This window comes from Myxine glutinosa, chromosome 9, assembly GCF_964187855.1.
Source record: "Myxine glutinosa chromosome 9, kmMyxGlut1.1, whole genome shotgun sequence".
Classification (NCBI taxonomy): domain Eukaryota; kingdom Metazoa; phylum Chordata; class Myxini; order Myxiniformes; family Myxinidae; genus Myxine; species Myxine glutinosa.
The window spans coordinates 110,710,747-110,737,428 of record NC_136269.1 but is presented as its reverse complement, the minus strand read 5'-3'; the positions used below and the strand labels follow the sequence as shown (position 1 = coordinate 110,737,428).

General features: G+C 42.2%; 1 protein-coding gene across 4 annotated transcripts in view; it reads left to right on the top strand.

Moving 5' to 3' along the window:
* The window catches only part of EIF4E2 (eukaryotic translation initiation factor 4E family member 2), a 54,345-nt gene extending 45,662 nt beyond the window's left edge, over nt 1-8,683 (top strand). For 2 of the 4 annotated variants that reach the window (XM_068128557.2, XM_078784702.1), the window contains 3 exons: nt 4,599-4,735; nt 5,885-5,968; nt 8,102-8,683. In XM_068128557.2, the coding sequence (XP_067984658.2) occupies nt 4,599-4,735; nt 5,885-5,924 (177 nt within the window). In that variant the 3' untranslated portion in view covers nt 5,925-5,968; nt 8,102-8,683. The remainder of the gene's footprint in view (nt 1-4,598; nt 4,736-5,884; nt 5,969-8,101) is intronic. The other 2 variants (XM_078784701.1, XM_078784700.1) reach the window with 1 other exon arrangement.
* The last annotated feature ends 17,999 nt before the right edge of the window (nt 8,684-26,682 follow it).

Below are 26,682 nucleotides of genomic sequence, written 5' to 3'. Positions count from 1 at the left end.
TTTGAACGAAATTATATTTGTTAACATCGTGAACCTGACTACACCATTCAAAGGTCATTGGACACGGTGCGAGCCGAGCAATCGATGGATGACCAACCAAAGAGGGTTTTGAACAGAGGCGGTGAAACTATCTACTAAATAATTTTATTTTTCTCCCTTTATCCACTGGACCATTTTTGTTACAATCAAATGGAACTCCAAATACTGCATTGGAGTCATCAGAAGGAACCTGAATAAGCAAAAAGCAGAGATAGAGTCATCAGAAGAAACCTGGATAGGATTCTGGTTTCAGCTGCTACTCAGCTACTCTCGAACCCATCCAGACACAGGCTAGTGAGGCTTACAAAAACAAATGTAAAAATTCACTTCTCCATAGACAGATAGATAAGGAAAGATAGAAATTAAGAGTAAGAGAGATAAAATAAAAAGTAATAATTAGCAAATTTATGAGGAGAAATGTTAAAAGGTAGAAAGAGGTGTGAAAGAGCAAGAAAGTAAGATGCGAGGAAGAACTCGGATATATACAGTAGATTTCAGCAATTGCTTACCAAGGCTCAAACGTAGCAACTGGTATGTAAGCTACCGGGGGTCTATCAACGAGGAAGCATAGTACACAGCATCAGGATATGGTACAACCATGATCAAATACTGCATTTGATTAATCAGAAGGAACCCGAGGAAGCGACGAACTAACGCCGAGTCATCAGCAGGTACATAAAATTCGAATCTTTATCAAATGCTCAGATTTGCCTTCATTCCAAAGCACAGGTGTTGCATCCTTGTGTCCTCTTTATCACATGTATTTTCATGCTCTGTAAAAGAGTTATTTAAGGTGAGGTTCCACTCTTTTGCAAATATTCTGTACGAGCAGAGTACCCACACTGTGGTTTTGTATACTGAATCGAGGCTCGTGAAAGAGCTGACATTTACTTCACAAACAAATCAACCAGACAAACAAAATATATAAAAAGAGGGAGCAGAAGACGAGAAGGGGAAGCACACAAACACTTGAGAGCACACAACATTTAAGAGCAGGGAGATGTGTGGGAGGGAGAGGGCTTGGGGGGAGGAGGTGTGGGAAGGGGGGGGGGGGGTGGGAGAAGTATAAAACACAAGGACACCAAGGACTTCCAGGACAGAAGTTGGTATTTCAAAAAAGTGGAATTGGGGTGAAATTAGCGGGGATAGAAAAGATCAAGGTTTTGGATGGGGGAAGATAGGTTGGTGGTCTTTCCGTCTTCTACCGACTCCTCTCTGGCCTTGCCCCCCCCCCCCCCCCCCAGCTCTCTCTGGGCTCTGTCCCGCAAATATTTCTACAGGTCGCACAAGATCTGCCTGCAACCCTCTTATGGTTAAACTGCCAAAATCAAGACTCTCTGCTCACCTTCACTCCTTCATTCCCCTTTTCTCCCACCTCTGGAACAAACTCCCTCACTCTCTTCAATCCCACTCCACCCTCCACGTCTTTAAAACAGCTGTTCACCACCATCAACCAGACAAACAAAATATATAAAAAGAGGGAGCAGAAGACAAGAGAAGGGGAAGCACACAAACACTTGAGAGCACACAACATTTAAGAGCAGGGAGATGTTCTTCTTGATTACAGATCTTCCCCCATCCAAAACCTTGATCTTTTCTATCCCCGCTAATTTCACCCCAATGCCACTTTGTTGAAATACCAACTTCTGTCCTGGAAGTCCTTGGTGTCCTTGTGTTTTATACTTCTACCACCCCCCCCCCCCCCTTCCCACACCTCCTCCCCCCAAGCCCTCTCCCTCCCACACATCTCCCTGCTCTTAAATGTTGTGTGCTCTCAAGTGTTTGTGTGCTTCCCCTTCTCTTGTCTTCCGCTCCCTCTTTTTATATATTTTGTTTGTCTGGTTGATTTGTTTGTGAAGTAAATGTTCAGCTCTTTCACTAGCCTAGATTCAGTATACAAAAAAATATATATATATGGTGGTGACCAGCTGTTTTAAAGACCTGGAGGGTGGAGTGGGATTGAAGAGAGTGAGGGAGTTTGTTCCAGAGGCAGGAGAAAAGAGGAATGAAGGAGTGAAGGTGAGCAGAGAGTCTTGATTTTGGCAGTTTAACCACAAGAGGGTTGCAGGCAGATCTTGTGCGACCTGCAGGAATATTTGCGGGACAGAGCCCAGAGAGAGCTGGGGGGGGCAAGGCCAGAGAGGAGTCGGTAGAAGACGGAAAGACCACCAACCTGCCTGCGGTGAGTGAGTGAGAGGCCCTTGGAGTTAGCTTCATCGCGGGAGATTCCAATGATTCTGAATGCTTTGGTTTCAACAGCGTGAAGACGAGCTAGGTGTGAGGCAGGAGCACCAGCCCAGAGGGGAGAGCAGTATTCCATTGAGCTGCGGATGAAAGCCTTGTATGTGGTGAGGAGCTCAGGCGTGCCAAGGAAGGACTTCGCACGACGGAGGATGCCCAGTCGGCGACTGGCTTTGGAGGCCAGATTTTAAATGTGGTTTTCCCAGGAAAGATCATGGCAGATAGTGAGACCCAAAAGCTTGAGTGACAGAACTTCTTGGAGAGGATTATTCAGAAAGTGGATGGGAGGGTTGTCCAGTCGGTCTTTTCGGAGAGACATCGTAAGAGTGTGAGATTTGTCAGGATTGAAAGACATGTTCCACTTGTTTGCCCAGTCTGTGATTTTGTCCAGGTCTGCAGAGAGTGAGGAGGCTGCAGACTGCCGATCTGAGGGATGAAGAATGGAGCGACAGAGAGTAGAGTCATCAGCAAAGAGATAGAGAGGATTTTCAAGAGAGTCAGAGAGATCATTGATGAAGACTAGAAAAAGCACAGGGCCCAGAACACTGCCTTGGGGAACTCCAGCCTGAACAGGAAGAGGAGATGAGAGAAACCCATTCAGGGCCACACGTTGACTACGACTAGAGAGGAAGTCCGCCAGCCATGCGTGGAGATTTCCATGGATACCAAAAGAGGAGAGTTTGGTGAGCAGAGCGGGGTGCCAGACCGTATCGAAGGCACGTGATATGTCAAGGGAGACAGCTCTAATTTCCTGTTTGGCATTGAGGACCTCCATCCATTGTTGAGAAAGCAGAAGCAGCATGTCCAGAGTAGAGGGACCAGGTCTGAAACCAAATTGATGATCAGAGATCAAGCCATTGGAGAAGAGGAAAGATTTCATATCTGAAGCAATGATGGATTCCATGACTTTGCTGATAATTGGGAGAAGGCTGATTGGTCTGTAGTTGCTGGGATCTGTTTTTGCACCTTTTTGTGCAAAGCGGTGATGTTGGCAGATTTCCAAGCAGATGGCAGATGACCTTGAGCAAAAGAGAGGGTGAAGAGAACAGAGAGAGGGAGTGAAAGAGCGGAAGAACAGGATTTTAGGACCCGTGGGCTGATGCCGTCAGGTCCAGTTGCAGAATCAGAATCGAGGGTTGACAGAAACTTTTCCACCTTGTCAGGAGGAAAGGACACAGAGTTCAGGAGCAGCTGGGTACGACTGGGTACGGTGGGTACAGAGAGGGATGGGTTTGGGACACAAGATTTAGAGGTAAACACAGAGTTGAGGCATTCAGCTTTTTCACGTGCAGAGTCAATGGGTCGAGTTTGCACATTACTTGCTAAAAAAAAAGTAAAGTCTGTGGATTGCAAGAAGGCTCTTTTTTGACGTTTGTGTGGTATGTGTTTAAAGGGGTCTAACAGGTCGATATGGGGTCTATGAGGGTGCTAAAGGTCTAAAGGGTATGTTCCAATAGTAGTTCGGGTCTCAAGGGGATTCAAGGTCTCAACAGTTTTTAAAGGGTCTAATGGTTTGAAAGATTATGTTCCAAATGGTACATAATTAAAAGACATATTGTGACGTGGGTCGACCAAGGCTTCATGGCTGGCTTCACCGTGTTTTTCATTTTTAGGGCATCTCATCTCGACGCTCAGAGATCGATACCTATAAAAGGCAAAAGTCTTTCTCTCCCCTTTTCCCCTCCCATCCCATTCCCTTCCCCCTTTCCATCCCCGTCTCCGCACCCTTCCCTCCCCTTCCACCCTCCCCCACCTTCCTCTCCCTCACCCATCTCCCACCCTCCCCCTGCCCCCACTTTCCCCGCCCTCTCCCTTCTCCCTCTACCCCCCACCTCCCTATAAAATGGGTTGTGATGTCCGGATGTCTGTCCGTCCGTTTACTTTTTGCTATTTATACTACTCCCTTGTCACCCGGGTGATTGTTGTGAAAGTTGACTCAAATACAAGTAGCCAGCCCACACAATCGCTCAGGTTTCGATTATTTGATTTCAGATCATGAGGGCTCCCAAGGTGGGTTACCCCTTAAAACTTTGGATCCCTACTCTTCCCTTATTTACCAATGATTGCTCTGAAACCTGATACAGCCCGTCTACTTGATGGTCCACTGGATCGCTCGGTCTTGGATTTTTCGATTTCGTATCGGGTGGATTCCTCAAAATCAGCAGAGGTCTGAACTACAACCTCAAGAGATGACTGTTAGCCCACTCTGGGCAATTTTATTGTATGGATAAAATAATATGATAATTCTCTCTCCCAAAAGAGGCATTCTAAACAAATGCAACATAGTATTAAAAGTTTTTCTTCCTTCTTGTCTGCAGGAAGACATCATTTCGATCTGGAACAAGACTGCAAGCGACCATGCAACCACGTCACGCATCCGCGACACACTCCGTCGAGTCTTGAATTTACCACCCAACACAGTCATGGAATACAAAACGCATACGGACAGCATCAAGTCAGTGACTTTTATGGCGTTAATATTCCACTTGCAGGCTTTTCCATTTCCAGGACTTTATTTTTCTTCTTTTGCATTTAATTGCTTTATTTTTGCTTATTTTGTCGAAATTTAACTCTATTTGTGTTTATAATGAATCTCCTGGAATTGAACAGTTTTCACAGCTGAACGAAGACATACTGCTTGTAAATAAATGTACCCTTACAAATCCCAAACCTTAGGTTCTCCATCCATCGGGTTACATTTGTCATCGTCAGCATGCACGGTGTTATTGAAAGTTTTTAATTATGCATTTTGTCTTCAGAGTTTGTTCCGCATGCATACTTTCTAAGTGTGCTGTGAGGCGTGCATTGTTCAGTTGTAGGAGGTAATGTTTAGACCTTATAAGGCCAGGGAACTGTTCTAGCTTCAACCTTTATTCAAACCTCTATCGTGGTTCTGCTTCAGCTTCGTCATGCTCATTTACATTTCCCAGCTCCTGCAGAACTTTATGTAAAATACTCAGAATTGTTCTGTTTCAGTGTCTTCCTTCTTTCCATTGTGAGAGATAAGCCAGTGCCGGTATTTGGAGGTATAGTTGAGGCTTTGCATGCTTTGTATTACGATCTCCTGAAGTTATGTCGGCATAACTTGCGAAAAGCTTAAAGCAACTGAGAACAAAGCCACTTTGCACCTGTTGTTTCTCGCATGTTGGATTCTAATCAAATGATTAATCTCCAACCGTTCTTTTACTGAATTATAGCCACATGTGACACGTGCATATCCATGATTGTACACATTTCAATGTGGACATGTGACTGACAAGCTGAGAAAGAACTGTCAAGTAGCCATGCTAAATGGGTTAAGGGATTTTCTTCCCATTAAGTTTGTACATCTAATTCAAATTTCAGGCTCGTAACAGAAACATTAAATCAACACTTTTTATTTGCACTCACATAGTAACCACAGCTTCCTGATATGGAGCATAAGCGGTCACAGGTCTGTGCTGGTTTTGGCATGATGGCAGTGGGTGTTCAACTTGAAGAAGTGGAGGGAAGAGCCAGATTTGGCAGTTCAATGTTATAAACAAATTTTTAAAAGGAAAGGAATGATCGGGTATTAAAAAACAGTGCCTTCCCTCCACCCCTCACTTTGTACCCGTCATCCTAGGGCCTGGGAGGATTTCCATGGGCTTGTAACGAGCAGATGAGGCTTGCAGGAAGGGTGACTGCCCTTTGAGCCTCTTGAAGCAAGGTCAGATGCCTGGTGTGGGTGGTCCTTTTCTCCTCAGTCTCATTCTGCCTTGCGCTTCTTTTCACCTGGTTTGGAAAGCTTTGGCATGTTGGTTGCAAATGCTTTTTTAAGGGAGACGGGGAGGGTACCCCCTCCCATTACCTCCTCCTCCTCCTCCTCCTCTCATTACTTCATCCTCCCATTTCCACCTCCTCTAACATTTCCTCCCCTCCCATTGCTTCATCCTCCCATTTCCTCTTTCTCCCAATTTCTCCCCACCCATTTCCTCCCCTCCCATTTCCTCCTCCTCCCATTGCCTCCTCCTCCCATGCCTCCCCTTCCCATTGCTTTCCCTTCCCATTGCTTCCCCTTCCCATTGCTTCCACCTTCCCATTGCCTTACCATCCGATTACCTCACCCCTCCCATCAATAATTAAATATTTGCATCCTTTTAAAATAATTTGTTGGTTTTTGGCAGATTGGCTTATTACCCCGCACGCATAGTGCAAAGTGTGGGGAAAGCAATTGGTTCACTGTCTGTCTGTCAATGATCGACAAACGACTTAATTTCAAATTTAATTTCATATTTTGAACACTAGAACCCAAATCGGCTTGTTTGACTTTCCAAAAACCTGCAGTTTAGCAGTACCTTGGCTCTGAACTTTGCAAATTGTATGGCGTCTTGTCCCGTACACAGAGGGGCAAAGCAATTGCTTTAGTCATTTGTCTGTCTGTCTGTCTCAAAAAAAATTGAAATACATTCCAAACAGCAGATGTACTGTTTTTAGGGAAGTCATAAATGACACGAACAACTGGCACGAATAACTAATTTAACGTGTTAAATAAGGTGATGTAAAAGATAGTGTATCCTAAATGCAACAATGGCGATAAACTTTTGATTCAATGGTTTGTTTGTGGTTTTCTACAGCATTTAAAAGTTTTATTTTATTTCATTTGAATTATATATTTTGAACACTGTAGAACATATTCGCCTTGTTTGCACTTTCAAAACCCTTCGGTTTAGCAGTACTCTGGCAAAATTGTACGCCATCTCATCTGAAATTTGCCGCTTGCGCTCTCAGGGTGGGTGGACATCGATATTCAGACAAAATGGCGGTGCCCAGCGATGATGTTTTTAACAAGATGATGTTTTGAACAAGTTGCCTGAGATAACTTTGTCCATAAAAATCTGTCTGTTTATTGTATCTTTTTTTCAAAGGTCCTTTACTGTATAAAACACAATGTCAGCTTGTGTGTTTGTACAGATGTCTGTCCCCCTTCATAAGGGTAGGTTTTAAAGGGCAATCTTTTAACACTAATGTGTGTTCACTGTGGTCTATTTTTGAGGATAAAACAAACTCGAAAAACATTTTCCATAAGAGTAATTATGCTATTGGAATCTATTGGAATTGTAGATGGTGGCTTGCAAACCGAGCCTCATGGGCGATGTACAGAAGCGTTTTTTAAATAAAAAATTACAAGGTGCAGGGAGGTGAAATTCGCTACATGTGATGTGCAACATGCAACAGAGTAAAATGAGTGTTCATTTATGTCCGTAGGATATCTAATAAATAAAGAATATATAAGCACACCTGACACTAGGCCGAGGCTTCAGACTTTGGCATGCTCAAGAGGCTGTACCATCAAATAAACTGTTCCAACCGGTCATTTTTGACGGGCTTTTCGCTCGTTCTTTATAATACACGAGATTTCAACATTATGTGGGCTGCCAAACAGGCTTCTAGAAGCTCCACGTCTTTGCTTTAAAAGGGAGGGAGTACCCCTTCCCATGATCCTTTTCTCAAGATTGCATGGGGCAAGGTGTTCTATGAGCTCTGAAGTTATGTTCTGCACTGGTTTCTCTCAGGTAACATGAGTTATTGCATTCTCATTTCATGAAGTCCATCTCCTCCGTGACCATTGGTTGGACTTTGCAGTGCAGTTTTGCACATAATCAAGTGCTGTATCTCTACCTTTGTGTGTATAGTAACTACTCACAGATGTATGAATAAATGCTACTATCTGAGTTGCATGAAATATTTCATGGTTGCGTAAGCTTGCCTTCATAAATACCAAAAGATTATCAAAGCAAATAACCAACTTGTTTTATTTTTTATTTTATTCATTCATTCACTTTATTTCCCCACACCTTAGGGACAACTCCAGCTTCCGGAATACGGAGCTATTCCGACGATGAGTTTGGGATGATTGCAGGAAAACGTCTCCGTTGCCTCACTCTTCCCACTCTCATGTTACGGCGTGTGCTGACTGCATAAACGCAGGATGCTATTTTCTGAAAACCACCCCATAAGATGCACAGTCAAAACATTTTTTTCTGAATTGCATCCAGTGGCGTAGTTGCCGACTTCCCATTTCTTGCCGTCTGGTGCTGGGAATCCTGTTTCCTTAAAAAGACTGGTGATTGCAAGGATTTTTGTTATAATGATGCATTTTGGATTGGCGACTTGGCTTTCTGCTGTTTTGGAGTGTCAACCGCCATCCCAGCAAATGAGGACAGTCAAAGCAAATTAAAATTTGCAGCCATTACAATTGTATCCCTCTCTCATTTTAAACGAGGGGTTGTTGCGGCCTATCTACAGTGTTTTGTGCAAAGGTTTTTGAGGCTAGAGCTTTCGCTGTTGCTTGGCTGTGCATGAATAAACAAAATGATAAATGTGGGTGGGGGGCCAAGAAAAACACTGAGTGTTTTGTGAATAAACAGAAAATGCCAAAGTTTTTGCTGCTCTGAATAAGGCTCATGGAAGAGGTTGTTAAATATCACCAGGTTGGTTGACTCAGCCTGTCATCCTTCCCAGGTCGGCAAAATGAGTACAAGCTTACTAGTAACAGGGTCACTGCATCAGCAGCAAAGCTGCGTTCCAGAAAATGGAGCACACAAACAACTTTTACATGAATGATAAGGATATTAGCTGAGAATGGGCAAATGCATACAAGATTTGAACATGGTTTCCCTGCGTCATGAGCCAGGAGTTCAGAGGGGATCACTAAATAGGCCAACTCGATTCAGATAAGAACACGAGCAGATTTGAATTCTAAAGTTTACAAATAATGGCTTATCGTTACCTTGGCCTAAACATGTTAAAAAAAGAAAGGAAATCCCTCTGGCTTTTGTCATGTTTTTCACTATAGTAGAGGCATTATGCACCATGACCTCGAACAAATTGCACCAGAAACTCACAGTGTCCTCTATGACATATATGTATATATACAGTATATATATGTATGTATATATATATATATATATATATATATATATATATATATATATATATATATATATATATATATATATATATATATATATATATATATACAGATACAGTATATGTATTAAGAAATCCTGCTCAGAGAAATTTCTGAAATCTGTATTGTATTTTTTTGGGGATTGTGGGAAAGCACATGAAGGCACTTGCTTAATCTAGATTCACTGCACTCTTATTACACGAACATAACTGTACTTCTGACAACCCCGGTTAGCCAACTTGTACCCTTTACCCTGAACCATGCATGGATGTTTACTAATTCCATTGTACGTTTAATGCACTCAAAGCAGTCGTCCACATGATGACTGGCAAGGCCATTGCTCACGCAGTTCAAGCACAGTTCATTGTTGATACAGCACTTGATGGCCTGCTGCTGTCCAACTTGGTGTCTCTCTCTACCACCTGACAATTCAGAAGACAGTGTCTGAAGATCTGGATTCTGATGAAGAAGCCGCAACCCCATCCGATGACGACACTGCTGCAGATATAAGCGGGAGAACAGACCTGGGCGAAGTTGCTGTCCTTTATCAGAAGCTGATGGTTCAATGTATGTAGCTCCAAGCATGTGTCATGTTCAACCACAGAGCTTACCACCTACATCAGCAGCAGCAAAGTGCCACAGCCTCCTTGTGTACTTTCAGGTTCAATAGTGGAAGGGATCTGGGGATGGCAGGAGAGCGATGAGGGGCTTGTCCCTCTCTAAACAGACCTCGCTCCTGCTCCTGAGGAGTTGCTACGGATCATCAGGTGCAACTGCCAGACCGACTACAGCAGCTTGAGGTGCACATTACAAGAAGCGTGTCGTTGAGTGTACTCCTGCTTGTGGAAACTGCAGAGGATCTGGTTGTACAAACACAACACAGCTCACATTTGGTGAAGACAAGGATGATGACATTGTTGGCTTCTAAATGCATCTTGTACATGACACAGGTTGCCCGTGATGGGGAGATTCTGGCAATATGGAAACTACTCATCTTCCATGCAGATCTATGCTTCTCTTGCATAATATAACATGTACCTGTTCACTCTCAAGTTCTTCACAGACTCTCGTATTCTGAAGACTTTCAGTATTATGCTTGTAATTTGGTATTATGTTTTACTAGTCCTGCCATGTTGTTCAATATTTGTATTTTCATTTTTTCATTAGCTTGTGCAATGCAATCTGCATTCACTTCACATGGTCCTTTTAGTGTTTATTTCATTATTTGTTATGTCAAGAATAGTATGGAGTCAGTATTGCTTTTGATCTCATTATTACTTGCAAACTCGAAGATTTTTCAAGTATATTGGTTGTGCGTTTGTCGGTCTGTCTGTCAATCGCCGACAGGTCACAATTTTAAACCAATCTTCACGAAACCTCACCAGATGGTAGAGTCCTCACCGAAACCTCACCAGATCGTCATAAGGAAGAAGCCTATTGATTTTGAGGTCAAAGGTCATCTTGAGAACTAATTTCTAAAATCATTTTTCATCCGATTGACTTGAAAGTTGAACAGCATTTGCATATTGTGTCACTAAATTGGGAAACCAACTGTTTTTGAGGTTAAAAGGTCAACTCAAGGTCAAACTTCAAAAACAAATTTTCATCTGTAAAACTGTCCATTTTCATCTGATTAACTTGGAAATTTAACAGCAATTACATAGTGCATCACTGAATTTGGAAACCAACTATTTTTGAGGTCAACGAGTCAACTCAAGTTCAAATTTCTAAAATGATCAATTTTATCTGCAAAATAATCCATTTTCATCTGATTAACTTGAAAATTAAACAGCAATTGCATGGTGCATCACTGAATTGGGAAACCAACTATTTTTGAGGTCAACAAGTCAACTCAAGTACAAATTTCTAAAATGATCAATTTTTATCTGTAAATAATCTATTCACTTGAAAATTAAACAGCAATTGCATCACTGAATTGGGAAAACAACTATTTTTGAGGTCAACAAGTCAACTCAAGTTCAAATTTTAAAAATGATCAATTTTTATCTGCAAAATAATCAATTTTCATCCTATTAACTTGAATATTAAACAGCAATCGCATCACTGAATTGGGAAAACAACTATTTTTGAGGTCAACAAGTCAACTCAAGTTCAAATTTTAAAAATGATCAATTTTTATCTGCAAAATAATCAATTTTCATCCTATTAACTTGAATATTAAACAGCAATCGCATCACTGAATTGGGAAACCAACTATTTTTGAGGTCAACATGTCAATTCAAGTACAAATTTCTAAAATGATCAATTTTATCTGTAAATAATCAATTTTCATCCTATTAACTTGAAAATTAAACAGCAATCGCATCACTGAATTGGGAAACCAACTATTTTTGAGGTCAACAAGTCAACTCAAGTTCAAATTTCTAAAATGATCAATTTTTAACTGCAAAATAATCAATTTTCATCTTATTAACTTGGAAATTAAACAACAATTACATAGTGCATCACTGAATTGGGAAACCAACTATTTTTGAGGTCAACAAGTCAACTCAAGTTCAAATTTCTAAAATGATCAATTTTCATCTGATTAACTTGAAAATTAAACAGCAATTAAATAGTGCATCACTGAGTTGGGAAACCAACTATTTTTGATGTCAACAAGTCAACTCAAGTTCAAATTTCTAAAATGATCAATTTTTATCTGATTAACTTGGAAATTAAACAACAATTACATAGTGCATCACTGAATTGGGAAACCAACTATTTTTGAGGTCAACGAGTCAACTCAAGTTCAGATTTCTAAAATGATCAATTTTTATCTGCAAAATAATCAATTTTCATCTTATTAACTTGGAAATTAAACAACAATTACATGGTGCATCACTGAATTGGGAAACCAACTATTTTTGAGGTCAACAAGTCAACTCAAGTTCAAATTTCTAAAATGATCAATTTTTATCTGCAAAATAATCAATTTTCATCTTATTAACTTGGAAATTAAACAACAATTACATGGTGCATCACTGAATTGGGAAACCAACTATTTTTGAGGTCAACAAGTCAACTCAAGTTCAAATTTCTAAAATGATCAATTTTTAACTGCAAAATAATCAATTTTCATCTTATTAACTTGGAAATTAAACAACAATTACATAGTGCATCACTGAATTGGGAAACCAACTATTTTTGAGGTCAACAAGTCAACTCAAGTTCAAATTTCTAAAATGATCAATTTTCATCTGATTAACTTGAAAATTAAACAGCAATTAAATAGTGCATCACTGAGTTGGGAAACCAACTATTTTTGATGTCAACAAGTCAACTCAAGTTCAAATTTCTAAAATGATCAATTTTTATCTGATTAACTTGGAAATTAAACAACAATTACATAGTGCATCACTGAATTGGGAAACCAACTATTTTTGAGGTCAACGAGTCAACTCAAGTTCAGATTTCTAAAATGATCAATTTTTATCTGCAAAATAATCAATTTTCATCTTATTAACTTGGAAATTAAACAACAATTACATGGTGCATCACTGAATTGGGAAACCAACTATTTTTGAGGTCAACAAGTCAACTCAAGTTCAAATTTCTAAAATGATCAATTTTTATCTGCAAAATAATCAATTTTCATCTTATTAACTTGGAAATTAAACAACAATTACATAGTGCATCACTGAATTGGGAAACCAACTATTTTTGAGGTCAACAAGTCAACCAAAGTTCAGATTTCTAAAATGATCAATTTTTATCTGCAAAATAATCAATTTTCATCTTATTAACTTGAAAATTAAACAACAATTACATGGTGCATCACTGAATTGGGAAACCAACTATTTTTGAGGTCAACAAGTCAACTCAAGTACAAATTTCTAAAATGATCAATTTTCATCTGATTAACTTGAAAATTAAACAACAATTGCATGGTGCATCACTGAATTGGGAAACCAACTATTTTTGAGGTCAACAAGTCAACTCAAGTTCAAATTTCTAAAATGATCAATTTTTATCTGCAAAATAATCAATTTTCATCTCATTAACTTGGAAATTAAACAACAATTACATGGTGCATCACTGAATTGGGAAACCAACTATTTTTGAGGTCAACAAGTCAACTCAAGTACAAATTTCTAAAATGATCAATTTTCATCTTATTAACTTGGAAATTAAACAACAATTACATGGTGCATCACTGAATTGGGAAACCAACTATTTTTGAGGTCAACAAGTCAACTCTCGTTCAAATTTCTAAAATCATCAATTTTTATCTGCAAAATAATCAATTTTTATCTTATTAACTTGGAAATTAAACAACAATTACATAGTGCATCACTGAATTGGGAAACCAACTATTTTTGAGGTCAACAAGTCAACTCTCGTTCAAATTTCTAAAATGATCAATTTTTATCTTATTAACTTGGAAATTAAACAACAATTACATGGTGCATCACTGAATTGGGAAACCAACTATTTATGAGGTCAACAAGTCAACTCTCGTTCAAATTTCTAAAATGATCAATTTTTATCTGCAAAATAATCAATTTTCATCTTATTAACTTGGAAATTAAACAACAATTACATGGTGCATCACTGAATTGGGAAACCAACTATTTTTGAGGTCAATAAGTCAACTCTCGTTCAAATTTCTAAAATGATCAATTTTTATCTGCAAAATAATCAATTTTCATCTTATTAACTTGGAAATTAAACAACAATTACATGGTGCATCACTGAATTGGGAAACCAACTATTTTTGAGGTCAACATGTCAACTCTCGCGAGATAATAATTGGATAATCTCGCGAGATCACGGCGAGGTCACGTCTTTTCGAAGCTGTTACATGCGCTCACGCTTTCGAAGCTAAGTGATCTTTCTCAATTGTGTTTTTGTCGAGACTGTATCTATCTTTCGGTGTACGTACCTATAGCGTATCTTTTGGAAAATTTTCGGTGCTAATTTTTCGTACATGTATACACAATCGTCGGTTAATGCGTATCGAGTATTCTGCGGCCTAGTACTCGTAGGCTTAGGCTACCGTACCGTCTCCGACCTTGTGGTTTTGTTTTTCTCTCAGCGATTCGTCGAATGCGCTGCAATTATTTTCGTTCTCTGTTTCGTCCCAGTCGTTCACCCCATACCTCCTTGTTTAATATCTCTACTCAAAAAAAAAAAAAACCCCCAAAAATATTTCCTTCCCAGGTCTTATTCGTTTATTTGTTGTTCTTATTTGTTCGTTCGTTCTTCGTTCGCGATCACGCGATCACGTGGTTAGAAATGTATAATCTCTCCCCTGAACAACTATTTTCTCTCATATATTATAACACCCTTTTCTTCTTTTCCTACAAAAGGATGCTTTCGTCTTGCTCACCTAATCTATTTATTCCAAAAAATATATATAATACCATCTCTTACAGTTCCTCCTTTCTACATTCCCTAAACTATCCAGAACTCCACCCCTCCTTCAGTGTCCTCAAACGTATTTTTGACTCGAAGGTCTCAAACTCATTTTGCAAAAAATGTTCGTTTCCCATGAATCGTACACTTTTCAAAATCCAATCTCACCCCTCCCCTCCAAATCCTCCCCATCACCCATCCCTTTCAAATCTCCCCCCTTGCCCCTTCCTTCCCCTCCCTCCTAAACTCCCCCCACACCCCTCCCCTCCGAGACTCTCCCTCGCTCCTCCCCTCCTAGACTCCCCTCTCACCCCTCCTCCTCAAAGCATCCTCCCTGCTTCTTCCCCCTTCCAACTTTCACCTTCATCTCCCCCAACCTTCTGCCTCGCTCTTCCCCCTCATCAAATAACACCTCACTGTGCCTCACCCAATCTCCATCAAACCTTTTGTCCGCCCCATTCTTCCCTTTCTCCAAGCTATTCTGAAATCTCTGAAATCTCTGACACACCTTCAACAGCTCTCCCTACCTCTTCCTCCTCTTCCACATCTTACCCTACCCCTCCCCCCCCCCCCCCCTGTTCTGGACCCGATGCTCCCCCTTCCTCTTCATTAACGGTATCGACCTCAAACATCCGGGGCCTCCGCTCAAACTTGAATGATCTCTCCATACAGGTTGCTTCTGACAAACCAGATGTGATCTGCTTAACAGAAACTTTCCTCCTTCATGATGTCTATGATGCCTTGGTATCTCTCCCAGGTTACTCCCTCCTCCGGTATGATAGACCTGAGCCTCGTCCTGGAGGTGGGGTTGCTATCTTTATAAAAAAACTCTCTTCCTCACTCGCCCTCCACTGCCCTCTCTCCACCTCACCCCCAGGAATACCTTTGGCTATGGCTTCCCCTTCGCTCCCACCTTTTGTTCATATGTGTGTTGTACCGTCCACCAAACAGCGATGACTCCATCTACATCTCGCTGTCTGATAATATGGACCAACTTCTATCTACCCATCCCAACTCTCTCTTCCTCATATGTGGTGATTTCAATTGTCACCATGCCAGTTGGCTGGGTGTGGGTACCTCTCTCACCAGCCATGGCTCTTCAGCAAAGGACTTCTGCGACTCACTGGGACTGACACAATCTGTCAATTTCCCGACCTGGATCTCAGTCAACGGAGCATCTTCTCTTCTGGATTTGGTTATGACAAACTTCCCTGAAAATGTCTGCTGCTCTTCTTCTGCTCCAATCGGCTCATCTGATCATGTGCTTGTCAAAGTGGACATCTCTCTGACCATTCTCAGAGAGCCTCCTCAGCGTCGACGAGTCTGGCATTTCACTCAGGCCAACTGGCACGGTCTTCAAGCAGCCATCAATCATCTGGACTGGTCTCCCATCTCTACCGCCTCTGACATCAACTCATCCTGGGAATTCTTTCAAAGTAAATTGCTCTCTCTCATGCACAGATTTATCCCATCTCGTCTTCAGTTGTCATACCCTTCCTCCCGTCCATGGTACACGGAATCTTGTGGTGAGGCTGTTGCCCTGAAACAACTTGCTTTCGTCTCCTGGAAAGCAAATCCAACGGAAGGAAATCTCATTTCCTTTCACCAAGCCCGAAACAAGTGTGTGTCCACCCTCAGGAGAGCCAGGAAACAATATCTCACCGTTCTCAAGACCGAACTCTCTTATCTGTCTCCCTCTTCCAAATCCTGGTGGCGTCTGGTCAAATCTGTTTCTGGTGTTTGTTCCCCCTCCATCCCCTCCCTCACCTCAAACGGCTTAACGGCTGACTCCGCACGTGAAAAAGCTGAATGCCTCAACTCTGTGTTTGCCTCTAAATCTTGTGTCCTAAACCCATCCCTCTCTGTACCCACCGTACCCAGTCGTACCCAGCTGCTCCTGGACTCTGTGTCCTTTTCTCCTGACAAGGTGGAAAAGTTTCTGTCAACCCTCGACTCTGATTCTGCAACTGGTCCTGACGGCATCAGCCCACGGGTCCTAAAATCATGTTCTTCCGCTCTTTCACTCCCTCTTTCTGTTCTCTTCACCCTCTCTTTTGCTCAAGGTCATCTGCCATCTGCTTGGAAATCAGCCAACATCACCGCTTTGCACAAAAAAGGTGCAAAAACAGATCCCAGCAACTACAGACCAATCAGCCTTCTCCCAATTATCAGCAAAGTCATGGAATCCATCATTGCTTCAGATATGAAATCTTTCCTCTTCTCCAATGGCTTGATCTCTGATCATCAATTTGGTTTCAGACCTGGTCACTCTACTCTGGACATGCTGCTTCTGCTTTCTCAACAATGGATGGAGGTCCTCAACGCCAAACAGGAAATTAGAGCTGTCTCCCTTGACATTTCACGTGCCTTCGATACGGTCTGGCACCCTGCTTTGCTCACCAAACTCTCCTCCTTTGGTATCCATGGAAATCTCCACACATGGCTGGCGGACTTCCTCTCTGGTCGTAGTCAACGTGTGGCCCTGAATGGGTTTCTCTCATCTCCTCTTCCTGTTCAGGCTGGAGTTCCCCAAGGTAGTGTTCTGGGCCCTGTGCTTTTTCTGGTCTTCATCAATGATCTCTCTGACTCTCTTGAAAATCCTCTCTATATCTTTGCTGACGACTCTACTCTCTGTCGCTCCATTCCTCATCCCTCAGATCGGCGGTCTGCAGCCTCCTCACTCTCTGCAGACCTGGACAAAATCACAGACTGGGCAAACAAATGGAACATGTCTTTCAATCCTGATAAATCTCACACTCTTACGATGTCTCTCCGAAAAGACCGACTGGAAAACCCTCCTATCCACTTTCTGAATAATCCTCTCCAAGAAGTTCTGTCACTCAAGCTTTTGGGTCTCACTATTTGCCATGATCTTTCCTGGGAAACCCACATTTCAAATCTGGCCTCCAAAGCCAGTCGCCGACTGGGCATCCTCCGTCGTGCGAAGTCCTTCCTTGGCACACCTGAGCTCCTCACCACATACAAGGCTTTCATCCGCAGCTCTATGGAATACTGCTCTCCCCTCTGGTCTGGTGCTCCTGCCTCACACCTAGCCCGTCTTCACGCTGTTGAAACCAAAGCGTTCAGAATCATTGGAATCTCCCGCGATGAAGCTAACTCCAAGGGCCTTTCACTCACTCACCGCAGGCAGGTTGGTGGTCTTTCCGTCTTCTACCGACTCCTCTCTGGCCTTGCCCCCCCAGCCCTCTCTGGGCTCTGTCCCACAAATATTCCTCCAGGTCGCACAAGATCTGCCTGCAACCCTCTTATGGTTAAACTGCCAAAATCAAGACTTTCTGCTCACCTTCACTCCTTCATTCCTCTTTTCTCCCGCCTCTGGAACAAACTCCCTCACTCTCTTCAATCCCACTTAGTACAGCGGATAACAACAACAATTGTGCATGTTATGAGAAAAGCATGAAATTTCTAACAGAGTTAGTGCATACCATGAGATTTATTTTCAGATGTGGAGGGAAGTCAGATTTGACCTCTGAGGACCGTGAGAGGTCAAATCCAAAATGGCCGCCAGTCCACCGAGTCTAATGTTCAAACGCGCTTAATTTTGGAACCAAATAGTGTAGAAAAACATTATAGGTGTCATTTCCAACTAAATTGGGGATGCCCATTCATTTGGTGATACTTTTGAGATCGCTTTGGTGATACTGACTCTCTCAGGCTTTCACGCTTTCACCGGATGTGATACTGCATCTGCATTCGCTGGCAGAGGAAAGATGACTGCCTGGGAAACTTGGAAGTCTTTCCCAGAGGTGAATGATGCTTTCAATGAACTCCTAGGCATGCCAAGTGAGGTCAGTGAAGGCTCAATGTTACTGCTGGAGCGATTTGTGGTGCTGATGTACGACCGAACCAGTGAGAGCACGGAAGTGAATGATGCCAGGAAACAGCTCTTCACACAGAAGTGTAGAACTCTAGAGAACATTCCTCCAACCCAGGCAGCACTCAAGCAGCACTTCAAGCACACTTGCTACCAGGCCAACTGTTGGAACCAGGCATTGGTCATGGATCCAGAGATGCCAGAACCATCTGACTGGGGCTGGACAAAGGAGACAACTGGGTGGCAGTCTCTTTGGACCACTCTCCCTGAAGCATCAAAATCGTGCCATGAATTGATCCACTGTGGCTGCAAGAAAGGGGGCACTGGACGCTGCAACTGTGCCAAAGCTGCACTCAAGTGCACTGCACTGTGCTTCTGTTCTGGAGACTGTTAGATTTTGATCATTACCAATTTTCATCATTGCACTTGATTTAATGTAAGCTTTTGTGGACATACTTGGTTAACTACAGTTATTTTTTCAGAGGTTATTGCATCATCCCTTGCAGTGTAAACACTTTTTTCATCATTTCTGGTCTTTGCGTGTTCTGTACCTATCCCTGTACCTGAAAAAATAACGTTTTAAAAGTTCAAATGAACTTTTTCCAATAGCAGTTCCAACTGCAGTATCATAAAAATAGATATTTAACGTAATTTGACCTTGACCTAAATCCAGGTCCTTGAGTTCTGGCGATCTCAAAAGTATCACCAAATGAATGGGCATCCCCAATTTAGTTGGAAATGACATCTATAATGTTTTTCTACACTGTTTGGTTCCAAAATTAAGCGCATTTGAACATTAGACTTGGTGGACTGGCGGCCATTTTGGATTTGACCTCTCACGGTTCTCAAAGGTCAAATCTGACTTCCTTCCACATCTGAAAATAAACCTTATGGTATGCACTAACTATGTTAGAAATTTCATGCTTTTCTTATAAAATGCACAATTGTGATAATATGAGAGCTTATCCGCCGTACTAACTCCACCCTCCAGGTCTTTAAAACAGCTGTTCACCACCATCTCTTATCCTCCCCCATCCAAAACCTTGATCTTTTCTACCCCAGCTAATTTCGGTCCCCTTGTGTTTTATACCTCTCCCCCCATCCCCCCTCCCCTTCCCACGCCTCCTGCCCCCAAGCCCTCTCCCTCCCACACTTCTCCCTGCTCTCAAATGTTGTGGTTGAGTGCTTCCCCTTCTCTCCCCATCTTGTCTCTCCGCTCCCTCTTTTTGTATATTTTGTTTGTCTGGTTGATTTGTTTGTGAAATAAATGTTAGCTCTTTCACGAGCCTCGATTCAGCATACAAAAAAAAAAAACAAGTTCAGATTTCTAAAATGATAAATTTTTATCTGCAAAATAATCAATTTTCATCTTATTAACTTGGAAATTAAACAACAATTACATAGTGCATCACTGAATTGGGAAACCAACTATTTTTGAGGTCAACAAGTCAACCAAAGTTCAGATTTCTAAAATGATCAATTTTTATCTGCAAAATAATCAATTTTCATCGAATTAACTTGGAAATTAAACAACAATTACATGGTGCATCACTGAATTGGGAAACCAACTATTTTTGAGGTCAACAAGTCAACTCTCGTTCAAATTTCTAAAATGATCAATTTTTAACTGCAAAATAATCAATTTTCATCTTATTAACTTGAAAATTAAACAACAATTACATGGTGCATCACTGAATTGGGAAACGAACTATTTTTGAGGTCAACAAGTCAACTCAAGTTCAAATTTCTAAAATGATCAATTTTCATCTTATTAACTTGGAAATTAAACAACAATTACATAGTGCATCACTGAATTGGGAAACCAACTATTTTTGAGGTCAACAAGTCAACCAAAGTTCAGATTTCTAATATGATAAATTTTTATCTGCAAAATAATCAATTTTCATCGAATTAACTTGGAAATTAAACAACAATTACATGGTGCATCACTGAATTGGGAAACCAACTATTTTTGAGGTCAACAAGTCAACTCTCGTTCAAATTTCTAAAATGATCAATTTTTAACTGCAAAATAATCAATTTTCATCTTATTAACTTGAAAATTAAACAACAATTACATGGTGCATCACTGAATTGGGAAACGAACTATTTTTGAGGTCAACAAGTCAACTCAAGTTCAAATTTATAAAATGATCAATTTTTGTCTGCAAAATAATCAATTTTCATCTAATTAACTTGAAAATTAAACAACAATTACATGGTGCATCACTGAATTGGGAAACCAACTATTTTTGAGGTCAACAAGTCAACCCAAGTTCAAATTCCTAAAATGATCAATTTTTATCTGCAAAATAATTAATTTTCATCTTATTAACTTGGAAATTAAACAACAATTACATAGTGCATCACTGAATTGGGAAACCAACTATTTTTGAGGTCAACAAGTCAACTCAAGTTCAGATTTCTAAAATGATCAATTTTTATCTGCAAAATAATCAATTTTCATCTTATTAACTTGGAAATTAAACAACAATTACATGGTGCATCACTGAATTGGGAAACCAACTATTTTTGAGGTCAACAAGTCAACTCTCGTTCAGATTTCTAAAATGAGCAATTTTTATCTGCAAAATAATCAATTTTCATCTTATTAACTTGGAAATTAAACAACAATTACATGGTGCATCACTGAATTGGGAAACCAACTATTTTTGAGCTCAACAAGTCAACTCTCGTTCAAATTTCTAAAATGATCAATTTTTATCTGCAAAATAATCAATTTTCATCTTATTAACTTGGAAATTAAACAACAATTACATGGTGCATCACTGAATTGGGAAACCAACTATTTTTGAGGTCAACAAGTCTACTCTCGTTCAAATTTCTAAAATGACCAATTTTTATCTGCAAAATAATCAATTTTCATCTGCATGAACCAGCTTTGATTAAGGTCGTCAATTTTAATCTTGATTAAATGGACAATTTTATGTATCCACGGCAACCTTTTTGGCCGGGTCTGGATTTTGCAAGTATCGTTGCAAGTATCGATTTGAAATCTCGCGAGATCACGGCGAGGTCACGTCTTTTCGAAGCTGCTCCATGCGCTCACGCTCTCGAAGCTAAGTGATCTATCACAATCGTGTTTTTGTCGAGACTGTATCTATCTTTCGGTGTGTGTACCTATAGCGTATCTTTTGGAAAATTTTCGGTGCTAATTTTTCGTACATGTATACACAATCGTCGGTTAATGGTATCGAGTATTCTGCGGCCTAGTACTCGTAGGCTTAGACTACCGTACCGTCTCCGACCTTGTGGTTTTTTCTCTCAGCGATTCGTCGAATGCGCTGAAATTATTTTCGTTCTCTGTTTCGTACCAGTCGTTCACCCCGTACCTCCTTGTTTAATATCTGCACTCACAAAAAAAAAAAAAAACCCCCCAAAAAAATATTTCCTTCCCAGGTCTTATTCGTTTATTTGTTGTTCTTTTTGTTAGTTCGTTCTTCGTTCGCGATCACGCGGCTAGAAATGTATAATCTCTCCCCTGAACAACTATTTTCTCTCATATATTATAACACCCTTTTCTTATTTTCCTACAAAAGGATGCTTTCGTCTTGCTCACCAAATCTATTCATTCCAAAAAATATATATAATACCATCTCTTACAGTTCCTCCTTTCTACATTCCCTAAACTATCCAGAACTCCACCCCTCCTCCAGTGTCCTCAAACGTATTTTTGACTCGAAGGTCTCAAACTCATTTTGCAAAAAATGTTCGTTTCCCATGAATCGTACACTTTTCAAATTCCAATCTCACCCCTCCCCTCCAAATCCTCCCCATCACCCATCCCTTTCAAATCTCCCCCCTTGCCCCTTCCCTCCCCTCCCTCCTAAACTCCCCCCACACCCCTCCCCTCCGAGACTCTCCCTCGCTCCTCCCCTCCTAGACTCCCCTCTCACCCCTCCTCCTCAAAGCATCCTCCCTGCTTCTTCCCCCTTCCAACTTTCACCTTCATCTCCCCCAACCTTCTGCCTCGCTCTTCCCCCTCATCAAATAACACCTCACTGTGCCTCACCCAATCTCCATCAAACCTTTTGTCCGCCCCATTCTTCCCTTTCTCCAAGCTATTCTAAAATCTCTGAAATCTCTGACACACCTTCAACAGCTCTCCCTACCTCTTCCTCCTCTTCCACATCTTACCCTACCCCTCCCCCCCCCCCTGTTCTGGACCCGATGCTCCCCCTTCCTCTTCATTAACGGTATGGACCTCAAACATCCGGGGCCTCCGCTCAAACTTGAATGATCTCTCCATACAGGTTGCTTCTGACAAACCAGATGTGATCTGCTTAACAGAAACTTTCCTCCTTCATGATGTCTCTGATGCCTTGGTATCTCTCCCAGGTTACTCCCTCCTCCGGTATGATAGACCTGAGCCTCGTCCTGGAGGTGGGGTTGCTATCTTTATAAAAAAAACTCTCTTCCTCACTCGCCCTCCACTGCCCTCTCTCCACCTCACCCCCAGGAATACCTTTGGCTATGGCTTCCCCTTCGCTCCCACCTTTTGTTCATATGTGTGTTGTACCGTCCACCAAACAGCGATGACTCCATCTACATCTCGCTGTCTGATAATATGGACCAACTTCTATCTACCCATCCCAACTCTCTCTTCCTCATATGTGGTGATTTCAATTGTCACCATGCCAGTTGGCTGGGTGTGGGTACCTCTCTCACCAGCCATGGCTCTTCAGCAAAGGACTTCTGCGACTCACTGGGACTGACACAATCTGTCAATTTCCCGACCTGGATCTCAGTCAACGGAGCATCTTCTCTTCTGGATTTGGTTATGACAAACTTCCCTGAAAATGTCTGCTGCTCTTCTTCTGCTCCAATCGGCTCATCTGATCATGTGCTTGTCAAAGTGGACATCTCTCTGACCATTCTCAGAGAGCCTCCTCAGCGTCGACGAGTCTGGCATTTCACTCAGGCCAACTGGCACGGTCTTCAAGCAGCCATCAATCATCTGGACTGGTCTCCCATCTCTACCGCCTCTGACATCAACTCATCCTGGGAATTCTTTCAAAGTAAATTGCTCTCTCTCATGCACAGATTTATCCCATCTCGTCTTCAGTTGTCATACCCTTCCTCCCGTCCATGGTACACGGAATCTTGTGGTGAGGCTGTTGCCCTGAAACAACTTGCTTTCGTCTCCTGGAAAGCAAATCCAACGGAAGGAAATCTCATTTCCTTTCACAAAGCCCGAAACAAGTGTGTGTCCACCCTCAGGAGAGCCAGGAAACAATATCTCACCATTCTCAAGACCGAACTCTCTTATCTGTCTCCCACTTCCAAATCCTGGTGGCGTCTGGTCAAATCTGTTTCTGGTGTTTGTTCCCCCTCCATCCCCTCCCTCACCTCAAACGGCTTAACGGCTGACTCCGCACGTGAAAAAGCTGAATGCCTCAACTCTGTGTTTGCCTCTAAATCTTGTGTCCCAAACCCATCCCTCTCTGTACCCACCGTACCCAGTCGTACCCAGCTGCTCCTGGACTCTGTGTCCTTTCCTCCTGACAAGGTGGAAAAGTTTCTGTCAACCCTCGACTCTGATTCTGCAACTGGTCCTGACGGCATCAGCCCACGGGTCCTAAAATCATGTTCTTCTGCTCTTTCACTCCCTCTTTCTGTTCTCTTCACCCTCTCTTTTGCTCAAGGTCATCTGCCATCTGCTTGGAAATCAGCCAACATCACCGGTTTGCACAAAAAAGGTGCAAAAACAGATCCCAGCAACTACAGACCAATCAGCCTTCTCCCAATTATCAGCAAAGTCATGGAATCCATCATTGCTTCAGATATTAAATCTTTCCTCTTCTCCAATGGCTTGATCTCTGATCATCAATTTGGTTTCAGACCTGGTCACTCCACTCTGGACATGCTGCTTCTGCTTTCTCAACAATGGATGGAGGTCCTCAACGCCAAACAGGAAATTAGAGCTGTCTCCCTTGACATTTCACGTGCCTTCGATACGGTCTGGCACCCTGCTCTGCTCACCAAACTCTCCTCCTTTGGTATCCATGGAAATCTCCACGCATGGCTGGCGGACTTCCTCTCTGGTCGTAGTCAACGTGTGGCCCTGAATGGGTTTCTCTCATCTCCTCTTCCTGTTCAGGCTGGAGTTCCCCAAGGTAGTCTTCTGGGCCCTGTGCTTTTTCTGGTCTTCATCAATGATCTCTCTGACTCTCTTGAAAATCCTCTCTATCTCTTTGCTGACGACTCTACTCTCTGTCGCTCCATTCCTCATCCCTCAGATCAGCAGTCTGCAGCCTCCTCGCTCTCTGCAGACCTGGACAAAATCACAGACTGGTCAAACAAGTGGAACATGTCTTTCAATCCTGACAAATCTCACACTCTTACAATGTCTCTCCGAAAGGACCGACTGGACAACCCTCCCATCTACTTTCTCAACAATCCTCTCCAAGAAGTTCTGTCGCTCAAGCTTTTGGGTCTCACTATCTGCCATGATCTTTCTTGGGAAAACCACATTTCCAAGCTGGCCTCCAAAGCCAGTCGCCGACTGGGCATCCTCCGTCGTGCGAAGTCCTTCCTTGGCACACCTGAGCTCCTCACCACATACAAGGCTTTCATCCGCAGCTCAATGGAATACTGTTCCCCCCTCTGGGCTGGTGCTCCTGCCTCACACCTTGCTCGGCTTCACGCTGTTGAGGCCAAAGCTTTCAGAATCATTGGAATCTCCTGCGATGTAGTCAACACCGAGGGCCTTTCACTCACTCACCACAGGCAGGTTGGTGGTCTTTCTGTCTTCTACCGACTCCTCTCCGGCCTTGCTCCCCCAGCTCTCTCTGTGCTCTGTCCCCCCAATATTCCTTCAGGTCGCACATCTGCCTGCAACCCTCTTATGGTTAAACTGCCAAAGTCTAGGCTCTCTGCTCACCTTCACTCTTTCATTCCCCTTTTCTCCCGCCTCTGGAACAAACTCCCCCACTCCCTTCAATCCCACTCCTCCCTCCAGGTCTTTAAAACAGCTGTTCACCACCATCTCTTATCTTCCCCCATCGAAAACCTTGATCTTTTCTACCCCCGGTAATTCTCCCCAGAGTCCTTGCAGTGTTCATATGTTTTATTCCTCTCCCACCTCCCCCCAAGTCCTCCCGATGTCCCTGCTCTCAAATGTTGTGTTTGTGTCCTTCCCCCTCTTCCCCCTCTCTTTTGTGTCCTTCCCCCTCTCTCCCCATCTTGTCTGCCGTTCCCCTTGTTTTTTGTGTTTTGTGTGTCGGTTTGTCTTTTTGTGTGATTAATGTTAGTTCTTTCACGAGCCTCGATCTTGTATACAAAAAAAAAAAAAAAAAAAAAAAAAATATCGTGCTCTGCATGACGTCTTTCTTGATTTAGTATTCTGTTCTTTTTCGCTTTAGCTGTTGACTTGGACTGCCTTGCCTCTTAGCCCTTCAAACTCGAACTACTTACCAACAGTTTCAATAGGTAAGGGCGAGACTACCGGAAGTAAGCTCTAACACGTGCCCTTTTGTGGTTTGTTTTCAACGTATCCAATCACGTGACTGTTGTCGCGAAGGGTGCACTAACCGGAAGTTACGTAATTCCGATGGCGGCTATACAAACATTTCGTATTATTTTTCATAAAACTTCATATTGTGAGAAAGAGAATTACTTCTAGCTTGTCGGAAAGTTAAAATTTTAAAGATCAGACAATAATTAAGCGAGTTATGATCAAATAACCTCCACCGTTTCCATAATTTCCGGCTGCAACACGTGCCCCTTTGTGGTTTGTTTTCAACGTATCCAATCACGTGACTGTTGTCGTGAAGGGTGCACTAACCGGAAGTGACGTAGTTCCGCGGGCGCCTATAAAAATCAGTACCTTACAGTCCGCTGAAACCAGATAGACTTAACATGTTGCCTGCACTGCCAGGGTACAAGAAGGAATGAGCTTAAAGTTAAGGTTTATGAATGAAGAGTTATTCCTTCAAACCTGTTCATGGTTCGAATGGACTACGATTTTTCATTATCTATCACATGGGCGCCCGCGGAACACGTCACTTCCGGTTAGTGCACCCTTCACGACTACAGTCACGTGATTGGATACGTTGAAAACAAACCACAAAAGGGCACGTGTTACAGTTTACTTCCGGTAGTCTCGCCCTCACCTATTATCGGCTAAATTAATTACCTTAAATGTATGCTGGTAAATACTATTCACAACAGTAAATTATATATATTTCCTTTTTTATTGGAGGTCACAGCAAGTGCTTGACGGACGGAAATGACGTCGCTGCATCTCGCTTGAGCC